We start from the raw sequence: 11,452 nt of genomic DNA on the forward strand, positions 1-11,452 counted from the left end.
TTGTATAACAGATATATCCGTTATTATAATGAAACGGGTCAGGTTGATATCATTTAGAAAGTATTTGGTTGTGGATAATTTTGAGAAATTAAATAATTTTAAAAAGGGTAACAAATTGTAACAAATAATCTTTTCAATATCGTTTCCTAAAATCGCGTTATTTTCCACCAAAAAATCCCACGACCGTTTCTACTCCTTTCTTCTTCACTTTTCTCCTGTCTCTTTCTATTCCCATAAACCCTAGATTTTTTTCTTCCCAAAAAAAATTGTTACAGATCCGAAAAATTGGGGCTACATTCTAGAGATGAAACGCGTGAAACAGGTAGCAAGAAAGGGCGTTGTTCAAGCAGTTTCTAGTGACGTTGAAGGTATGATTTAGTAATTTAATTGTACTAATTGATTTGGATGTAGATTCATAATCGTTAACATTGTTGGTCGTGTTTTTGCTTGTGTTTTAAGGAGTCGAAATTCCGACGACAGTAGCTACAAATAACAATAAGAGGAAGACTACTAGCAGATCTATTGATGGGGATGTTGCCGTGGAAGAACCACGGTCTGGTAAGTTTCTTATTCAATTTTGTCATTTCAATTTATTTTTGAATAATTTGTAGAAATGCATTTCAATGTTTGTTAACCCAATAAGGTAATCTCGGAAGTCCTATTTCGAAGAAAGGAAAAACCTTAGACACTGAAGTGGAGGCGGTAGAAGGCGGGACAGTCGAGCACGGGGGAGCCGTAGTAGAAGATACGGTACATGTGGAAAAAGACGCCGTTGTTCCTGAAGATGGGGTTCCTGCTCGAAAAGTTAGACAAGCTCCGGTAAATTGGAGACGGGATGGTAAGATGGTTGTATCTTCGGATGGAGCTCTGATCAAGTAAGTTGACTACTTAGTGCGTTTATTGTTTTTAATGTTGTGTTTTTTCTTGTACTGTGTTGGAATTATTAAGTTGTTTGTGACCATTCTGGTTGAGTTTGTAGGTATTTATTGGTTGTGTATAAAACCTAATGGAATGGTTGTTCAAGTAATCTTGTATAGACATTCAAAATAAGCTTGCCATTCATCCTCAGTAGTTGAACATTTGTTTAAAAGTAGTTGTTTGGATTATCTCTGTGACCATTATTTTTTTGACCAATATGTTTGGATTTACTGTTTGTACGGTATTAAGAGAAGGTTGTGACCATTCTGATTCAACTTGTAGCCAGTTTTCAAATGGGAATAAAATGTGACCTATTTTAAGCTTTGTATAGTTTTTGATTAATTACCAATAGGTTAAGTTGCTTGTGACCATTCTGGTTGAGTTTGTAGGTATTTATTGGTTATGTATTCTATCTACTAGTATAGATGAATCATAAGGTGACCAATATGTTGAGTTGTTTGTGACCAGTTTTGAAGTATTTGTAGCTCTAAATTAATTAACATAGATTTGAGTTATTTTTTGTTGTTTTGACCATTATAGGTTAATTAGTGGCCAGTTCTTATTTTTTGTTTGGATTTCTATTTGTACGGTATTAAGAGAAGGTTGTGACCATTCTGATTCAACTTGTAGCCATTTTTTGAATGGGAATAAAATGTGACCTATTTTAAGCTTTGTATAGTTTTTGATTAATTACCAATAGGTTAAGTTGCTTGTGACCATTCTGGTTGAGTTTGTAGTTATTTATTGGTTATGTATTTTATCTACTAGTATAGATGAATTATAAGGTGACCAATATGTTGAGTTGTTTGTGACCAGTTTTGAAGTATTTGTAGCTCTAAATTAATTAACATAGATTTGTGTTATTTTTTGTTGTTTTGACCATTATAGGTTAATTAGTGGCCAGTTCTTATTTTACATAGTTTAACCTGTGATTGTCTTATAGTTTTTACTTGTTCAACTAATCTTGTATAAATATTATATAGGTCTGCTAAAAAGGTTGTTGATGCATATGGGTCCCCGGGCGGACTGTTTAAGCTGATTAAGAAGATGACGTTAGAGCAAAAGAGAAGTGTAGAAGAGATTGGTTTCGGGGGGCTGTTGGAGATCAGAGCTAGCGGTATGTATCACGTGATGATAGATTGGTTGATGAATTGTTATGACCCAGACTCCAGGATGTTCACAATTAGTGAGGGGCGGTACTTTATTTTGACGAGAGATGATGTGTATGACACATTTACGTGGATCGAACTTACCCAAATTGTTTTTACCATTGTTATGAACGAAACATTTGCTTCCAAAACATCTAAAATATGAAATGTTGGGTTTTCTTCCACGTAACGATTCATAGGGAGTTTTATTTAATATACTCCTTATCATGACACGATTATGAATGTAGCAAGCGGTATTTACCGCTTAAAAAAGTTCTTAGGCAACTTACTAGATAATAACATTGTTCTAGCCATTCCTTCAAGGGTTCTATTCATCCTTTCAACCACACCATTTTGTTGTGGGGTTCTAGGAGCCGAGAAGTTATGGTCTACACCATTGTCATCACAATAAGCACCAAATGATGAGTTTTCGAATTCGGTTCCATGATCGGTTCTCATTGAAACAAGTTTTAAACCAAGTTTGTTTTGAATCTTCTTTAACCAAATTAGAAACTCATCAAATGTCTCATCCTTAGAGCTTAGGAAGAGTGCCCAAACGAACCTAGAGTAATCATCAACAATGACACACACATAACGACTACCACCTCTACTTCTAGTTCTCATTGGTCCACATAAGTCGATATGTAAAAGTTGCAAAGGTTGAGATGTACTCATAATTCTTTTGGATTTGAAGGAACTTTTAACATGTTTACCTCTAGCACATTCATCACATACTTTATCAAAATCAAATTTTATATTAGGAATGCCTTCAACTAAGTCAAGTCTTTTAAGGGTATTAAGAGTTTTTGTACTAACATGACCGAACCTTTTATGCCATAACCAAGGATCATTGTTCATTACACTCATGCAAGACATGGTGTGACCGGATAGAGAGTTCAAATTAGTTAAATAAACATCTTTGACACGTCTTCCTTCGAGTATTAGTTCATTAGTAGTGGCATCAAATATTCGACACACATTAGCACTAAATTCACAAAATTACCCTTATCACAAAGTTGAGAGATGCTAAGGAGATTATGTTTCAAACCTTTGACAAGCCGCACATTGTCGACACAAAGTAAGGATGACTTACCAACTTTTCCAATGCCAATTACTTCACCTTTCTTGTTGTCGCCAAACCTTACCGTGCCACCATCAGATGCTTTAAGTGAGAGGAATTGGCTTCTATCACCCGTCATGTGATGAGAGCATCCACTATCCAAGTACCAATTGCGGCCGCCTCTCACCAAGCCCTACACAAAATTAGTTTTTGAGTTTAGGAACCCAAATGAATTTGGGTCCCTTTTTGTGATCAACATAACTTGTGGTGTCTTTCTTAATGCTCATTTGCTTTAATGTTTTGGTATTCTTGTCAATGTCATCAAACCGTTTTGTACATCCATTGAAAACATGACCATTGTCACCACAATAATTGCAAATGATGTATTCGGGAAGACCCACGTATTTCCTTCCTCTAAAATCGGTTTTAGGCTTCTGGATGCAACAGTCAGTCTGACTGTTCCATTTGAAGCCCAAACCAGCAACTTTATCACATTTCTCGGTTTGATTCGTGAGGAAGTTTAACACGGTTTGACTTCCTTCCCACTTTTCAGTGATGTTTTTAGCATTAACAAGTTCATTGGTCAAGTCATTGACACGTGAGAGGAGATGCAAATTCTTTTCTTTTTCTCTCTTGAGTTCATCATTGTTAATACTTTCTATGGACAATATTTTCTCAACAATGAAGTCATGGGTGTGGTTGTTGAGTTTAGACACGAGATATATGATTCTTTCTTTGGACTCTTCATATTTAGATGTCATCTCGTCAAGTCTTTTGTTTAGATCAACGATTTCATCGGATCTATGATGAGGAGAAGATCTAGAACTGCTACATTCGGGCATACCTTTTTGAAAGAAAGTAAGCCTATCATGGAGGACTTCTATTTCATTCTTGAGACAAACAACCTCACCCTTAAGACACGTGTTTTCATTTTCCAAACATTCAATCTTTTCTTTAGACTTGTCTAAATCCTTGTCAGAAGCAACAGTCTTAGACACTGTTTCTCTTAAGTCTACAACTTCAACTACAAGGTCATAGATCTCATTCTCAAGAGCATCTTTGTCCTTCAAAAGATCATCACGTTCCTTGGTTAGTGAGGAAACTTGCATCACCAAGGTAGTGTTGACATTTTCAAGGTCCGAGACGTCCGTGGGTGTCAACCTAAGACGCTCTAGTTCTTTAGTCAAATGTTTGTTTAACTTGTTGACTCTTTTAACTTCATCATATGTCTCAGAGGTGACAGTGACGCTGTCTGTTGCTTTCAGTTTATTTTTCAGATTAAAGTTCTCTTGAGCAATTTCCTCAATCTCATTTTGCATTACCTCGAGTTTATCATTTTGAAGCCGACACTTATCAAAAAGTTGGTCAAGAAGCTTACATACTTTCTCTTTGGAGTAAGTTCTAGCCTTGGCCTTTAGATGATTTACCTCGTTGTCAGAATCGGAGTCGGAATCGTCGGGGTTAGCCATGAGGCATCTTAAGTGTTCAAGTTTTGAGGTTTTTGAGACTTTTTCTTTACCATGATTTGCAAGACACATTTTAGCCTCAAGTTCCTCCTCGATGAGTTCCTCATCTTCCTCGGAGTCGGACATTCCCCAAATAGCACTCATGACTCTATGTTTATAATCCTTTTTAACCTTTTCTCTTCTTTCCTTTGATTTGATTTCTTCCCACTTGGGACATTCTTTAATTTGGTGAGTTTTATCACCACATTTAAAGTATCCCACGGTGGAGTTAGGTCGTTTCTTAGGAAAGCGTTTTTTCGAGTAATTATTAGTGAACCTTTTGTTTCCTTGTCCATTGACCAACCTGGCTAGATTCCTTGTAAACATAGCAAATTCGTCTTCCTCCTCATCTTCTCCATCACTTGGAGAGGATGTGAGGGCGAGACTCTTTCTCTTTGAGGACTCACTAGAATGCTTATCGAGGTTAAACTCGTGAGCCATTAGTGATCCCATTCGTTCATGAAGAGATAGGGTTGACAAGTCTTTAGCTTCCTCTATGGCGGTGACTTTAGGTTGCCATTTAGGGGTTAGACTACGAAGGATTTTTCGAATGATGTCCTCGGACTCGAAATTCCTTCCTAGACTTTTAAGCTCATTAATAATACAAGAAAAACGTGAAGAGAAACTATTTAAGGACTCGTCTTTAGACATTCTAAACATCTCATATTGTTGCATGAGAAGGTCAATACGGTGTTTTTTTACTTGGGACGTCCCTTCATAGGCAAGTACAAGGGAATCCCAAATAGATTTCGCCGTAGGACATCCGGAGATACAACTAACTTCCCCCTCACCAACACAACGTTGAAGAATCGACATTGCTTTGGAATTCTTTTCGGCAAGTTTGAAGTCGTTCTCATTGTAATTTCTTTCCTCTTTGGTCTTGGTGAAACCGTTTAAAATATCGGTTTCCTCAATGGCAAGAGGTCCATTTTGGATGATATTCCAACATTGATAATCAATACTTTTGATGTAATGTTCCATTTTGAGTTTTCACCATCCAAAATTCGAACCGGTAAAGACCGGGATCTTGGAGTGTTTCTCGGAATCCATTACCCACGAATCAAACTCTAAGGCGATTAGCCTCGATCAAGAGCACGAGGCTCTGATACCAATTGTTGAGTTTATGGATTCAAGTACCTAAGAGGGGGAGGGGGTGAATTAGGTACTATTTAAAAAATTTATAACTTCAACTTTATTGAATTAAAGTGAGCTACGAGGACAAAAGAGATGAGAAGATACTTTGAATAATATTGAAAGACTAAACAAGTATCACGATGAATGTTTGCTGAAGTATGAAAGTAACAATCGTTCTGACTGTAGCTATTTGTCTCAGTTTGTGGAATACGACTGCAGACCAAATGTGACAAAGATGATATGAGAACTATTACTTGAAGGTTTAAGCAAAGCACGACAAACAATAATAAAAGAGCAAATGGAAATAAAGTAAAACAATTGAACACGAGATTTTTGAATTGGTTCGGCAAGAAACTCAAGTGCCTACGTCCAATCTACCTTTTTATTGCTTTCTTTTAGTGATCTACTCCGACAACTAAAATACCCTTACAATAAAAGACACCAACCTACCCCGGTTGTAAAGCTAGTACAAGAACTACTCCGTTCTTATGACAAGTCAACTCGCAACCTACTCCGGTTGCCAAGAGTTAAAGACTACTCCGTCCTAAACTCTACTAACACACTTAGAATGTTATAGGATCAAGTTTCCACTAACATATTCTTAGCAAAGAATAGAGATGGACAACTTTTACAAGATCAACAATTCTTAAGCAAGAGAGTTTAGTATTATAAAGTAACAGTAGCCACGACTGTAACAACTTGAAGACTTTTAAAGGTTTTTGCAAAGACTCACGATTTTTAAGCTTTAAAAACAATTTGCAAAGTTGGAAGATTATTTCAGAAAAGTCTTGAGATTTTATGAGGAGGATGACTCGCCTTTTATAGAGGAAATGGGTGAGGAGGTTGCTAGGGTTTTGAAGGGTCAAAGACCACACATGTGAAGGACATTTGCAACCACCCAAAACTTGCACCAAAGAGGGCTCTTTTGCAAAGGCAAGAATAGAGAAAGAGTGTTTGAAAGATATCCTTAAAAACTCATACAAATTTAGAAAACAAAGAGAGAAAAGACAAGTCGCATGATGACAAGTTAACACTAATATGGCAAAAAGCAATTTTTGTTTTCCAAAAGACCAAAGGGTTGAATTTGCACAAAGAGGAAACATTTTGAAATTAATAATTATTCAAACCACTCTTTATTGAAGACCAACTCCTAATAAAATCTGAAGTTTTATCTTTGAAAAATAAGAGTCACGTGAAAGCTTTTTGAAAGATAAAACGGGCTTCAAGTTTTACGAATTGTGGCAACAATCCAAGCAGCTGTTTACTAATGAAAGCAACAGTCGACTTGACTGTTTCTATTACTCTATGATACTCTACTTTCTCACTTGTACATTAGATGACACTAAGACTCACTACAATGAGATGATTAACAACTTCAACACTTCTTAATCCATGCTTGATTACATCATTAATCCTGAAAAGGTAAACTAAGATAGCACAAATCAAATGGGCATGTCATCATCAACCATAAGGAACCCAACAAAACCCTTCTCTCATCTCTCTTAAACGACTCTTAATTCTCAAATCTCAATCGCATCACAATTTAGGGGTTTAGGGTTAGGGTTTTCTATAATCTCTCTTAAACGAATAGTCACCTTGCTCTTTTTTCCTAATTCTCATTCCAAAATAATGGTGAAACGGAAGCAATTGACATCAATATCAAGGAGGAAAAAGGCATCTAATAATATTTTAGTGAACGAGATGCAATTTACACCATCAAGACGGAAAAATGCATCAAACAGTAATTAATTTGAGGTAAATTTCTACACCAATCATACGAACTATTATTAAAAGAACACGAGCTAAAAAATATGAGCACATAAGAATACGAGTTATTAAGATAAGAATACGAGCTAATATATAAAAAAAATACGAGCTTAAATCACATAAGAATACGTGCTATTAAGATAAGAATACGAGCTAATATAAGCTATTAAGATAAGAATACGAGCTAATGAAAAAAAGAATACGAGCTTAAAAATACTAGCACATTAGAATACGAGCTATTAAGATAAGAATACGAGCTAATGTAAAAAGAATACGAGCTAATGTAAAAAAAATAAGAGCTTCAACTATTTTCATGCATTATAAATTTAACCACGTAATAATTCAATCGTATTTCCTCTTTTTTTTTTCAATTTATTTCTTTCTTTTTTCTTGATTGATACTCCATCTAACCACCTAAGTCAACGTTTAATTAAGTTTTTAAATTTACGCAATTGCTAAATCCCGCACAAAGTTTTACTAAATTCCGCACATTTTATCTTATTATTCCAACTTTACCCTTCCTCCTAAAACAAACCAAAAAAGTTTTCTCCCTTCTTTCCCTCTCAATACTAAACCAATTCGTTAATAATTCGTCAATTAGAGATCTTAATTCACACATATCCGAAGTAATTCCGTCGTTTTATCAATAATTTTATTAATACATGTCCTTTAATTGATTTAATGAATGTGTTCCGGGTGTAATTACGAAGCAGTTATTTGTTACCACTCGTGGCTTGTAGAATGACGTCCTTGGTTGAATCCTTCTTTCTCTCGGTCTCTCCTGAAACGATGAACAAACTGAGGGCTCGGCTTTGCACCAAGCGTACTCACTCCGACGCTCAAGTCAGTGAACTTAAAGGGGATTAAGTTGTGTGTTACTTGGCGAAGTATATATTGTAGAGAGATAAGGAAGATATTACCAGATTATGAGGTGTTTAGGTTAGATTGTGGATCCTTTCCTCAATGAGAGTTGAGGAGTATTTATAGACTTTCACCTTTTGTCACGTAGTGGCCAAGTGGCTAGCAGGTGGAAAGACTAATGTACCCTCGGCCGAGGGACCCATTGCAGGCCGGCGGGTCCTGTTGACTCCATGCCGAGGGGTCTTGGATATGAGTACGCGGATATGTGCCCCGGCTGGCTAGTTGTCCTAGCCGAGGCACAAGAGACAGCCGACAGCGCCAGGCGTCGGTTAAATTTGTCTAAGTCGTTGACTTGCTGTGGATATCTTTGACCTTGCTCAATATGTTGACTCGGTCAGCGGGTGCAGAATATGCCCCATCAATTTGCCCCCAGCGTAGTCTATGCCGTGGTATGGACCTTCGATGAGTGTTGAGCGTATTCTGCGCAAGTAAAAATTTTCTGCCCCGGCTTCTTCTACCTCGGCTTGGTTCTGCTTAGGTCGTATCATATCCCCCCTCCACATGGATGTGTAATGGACATCAGATGTGGAAAAGAAAGTGGCGCTGGCCGAGACCGAGGTTGTGAGTGCCGTGCGCTTTTGATTGCCCCCAGCCGGTGCTGCCAATCTTGGTTGAATCAGCGGTCCGTTTGGCAAGTAGATACCAAGGGGCGATGTTGAAGAAGATATGTCCATTGGCATTCTGTCAAGGAGCGTGTTGGAGAAGTTTTGTAACTGTTTGTCGATTGACATCCCATGGCTGCATGCTTGACATGTGTCTCGTTGTTGATTGGTTGACGCTTCATGGGCTTTGCCCTGATTGGTCCGTCTTCGTGGGCTTTGCTCTATAAATAGAGTAGTATGCCCCTTAATTTTCGCACAAAGTTCAACTTCTCAAAAAAATTTTCTTTCTTGGATTTTCAAGGGTTTCTTTCTCTTCTAATCTTCAGAATTGTTACTTCGGCGTAGCACTTTTTCTTCAAGGTAAACAAACAAATTTTCCAACTTTTAATTGTTAAGTTTTTGTTGTGAACATGTCTTCTGCTGATGCCGGACCTAGTAACCTTGCGCCGGGGGGTTCCCCGTCGCGCCTTGATGAGGAGGAGGCACTGGCCGCCATCCCGATAAGGTCTGGGGGCCCTAGGTCTCCTTCTCCTGAAGTTGATCCAAAAGCTCTGGAGGATTGGGAGGATGATGATGATGATGACGGTGATGATGTTGAAAGGACTCGTCCTAATGAGGAGAGGCCGTACATCATGGATCACGGCGACGCCTGTAAGGTCTGCCCTGACCGTGCTTGGACCCACAAGTTTGCCAGTTGTTCTGGTCCTGACTTTTTCGAACGTTACTTCTCCTTCGGCAGGGAGTATAGTATTGTTATTCCTGGGGAAGGTCAAGTGGTCTGTTGCCCTCCTCCGGGCTGTATCGGCGTGTACATCAGACACCTGGAGTATGGGCTCCGGTTTCCTCTGAATGAACATGTTATGGCCATAATTAAAGCCATGAACGTCGCCGTGGCCCAACTGCACCCGTTGGCCATTAGGACTATAGTCGGCTTTGTGTGGCTCTGCCTTTTCAAGGGGGAGGTCCCAACGGTTAACTTATTCCGCCGGCTTCATCACCTTCGGCCATCAGCCCCTGGTCGCGTTGGGTGGTACAGCGTGCAGACGGAGCTGGGTTACGTCTCCGTTGATAAGCTTTCTTCCTGCAAGGACTGGAAGGCGCGGTGGGTGTACGTTGAGGTTCCGGAGGATTATCCACTGCCCCGGTCCTTCCAGCACCAAGTCAATTTGCGGTGCGAGAGTAAGGTGGAGCATGACAAATGGGTCTCCCGGAGTAAGCTTAAGATGGACGCCAGCAGGGTCTCTCTTAATGCGGATGAGAAGCGAGCGATGAGGCTGTTTGAGGCTGAGAAGAATGGGATGCCGAAGGGATGGATGCCCCCGACGCAGATCATTCTTCAGGATGAGCTGCTCTGCCACGTTGGCCTCATACCGGCCCTCGAACGGGGTGAGTGGGGTCGGTGTGAGGCCCATCTCTGCTTTTAATGTTTCTGTTATTTGAACTTTGATTTATTTCTTCTACTTAACCCTTGCTTCGTTTCCTTTGCAGACCATTTCGGCCCGGATCTGTCTGAAGATATCCTTAGGAGAATGGGACTTGCCAAGGACAAGACAATTGTTAATTTGCATCCTAAGGCTCAGACCCGTGATCGCAGACCGCCGCCAAATGATCTCATGGATCAGCAGCTGAAGGCCCTAGATGTGAAGGCGGCCCAGGCGAAGGTTGCTGGTAACATGCCGCGCCGAACGCGGAAAACAAAGTCTTCGGCGGCGACGGCGTCGACATCAGTTCCACCTCCCATCCCTTCAGTCCAGAAAGAGACGGTGGAGGTCGTTGATATTACCGCCGAGGAGGTGGTCACATTGGCAGTGGAATCTCCTCTCTTCCGCAAGAGGAAAGAGCCTACTACTGCTGCTGATGCTTCTGCTTCTACTGCTGCTACTGCTGCCGAGGCCGGCAAAGAAATGCGTCCTCCGGCCAAGAAGGCCAAGCCCGGTACAGATCTATGCTGTGGCTCAGACTTAGCCGGTTCATTAGGCGTTCCTGATGACAGGCTCTCTGGTATGTCCATGAATGTTGACATGGATGCTTTGGTTGAATTTTTTGTAGATCCACCGCCGCCGTCTACCGGACACACTGTTGAACGGCGTGCTGAGAAGCAAACTGCGCAGGCAAGTGGTCAAGATGCCACCGTCGTCTCCTCCTTCCCGAAGCCTACCCCCGTCCAGATTAGGTCGGAGGGCCTGAGTTTGGCCAGGATGCTGTCGAAGTGGGCTGATACGGCCGGTGCTCTTATTGTGAAGCAAGAAAAGGCCATGGCTGAAGCTGCTCCACAGCTCGAGCGGCTCAGGCTTGAATTCGACGCTGCGAAGAAGGAAGCTAAGAGGGCCAAGGCTGAGGCTGAAGAGGCAGTCCGTGCTGAGAGAAAACTTAGGGAGGACGCTGAAAAGGCAGTCC

General features: G+C 40.1%; 1 protein-coding gene across 1 annotated transcript; it reads left to right on the forward strand.

Moving 5' to 3' along the window:
• The first annotated feature begins 264 nt into the window (after positions 1 to 264).
• Positions 265 to 11,138, forward strand: LOC141631224 (uncharacterized). Its single transcript, XM_074443924.1, has 5 exons — positions 265 to 368; positions 460 to 558; positions 644 to 875; positions 1,902 to 2,114; positions 11,105 to 11,138. Exons 1-5 carry the CDS (start codon positions 305 to 307, stop codon positions 11,136 to 11,138), a joined length of 642 nt encoding a protein of 213 aa, XP_074300025.1. The 5' UTR covers positions 265 to 304.
• The last annotated feature ends 314 nt before the right edge of the window (positions 11,139 to 11,452 follow it).

Source organism: Silene latifolia, chromosome Y, assembly GCF_048544455.1.
Source record: "Silene latifolia isolate original U9 population chromosome Y, ASM4854445v1, whole genome shotgun sequence".
NCBI classification, from domain to species: domain Eukaryota; kingdom Viridiplantae; phylum Streptophyta; class Magnoliopsida; order Caryophyllales; family Caryophyllaceae; genus Silene; species Silene latifolia.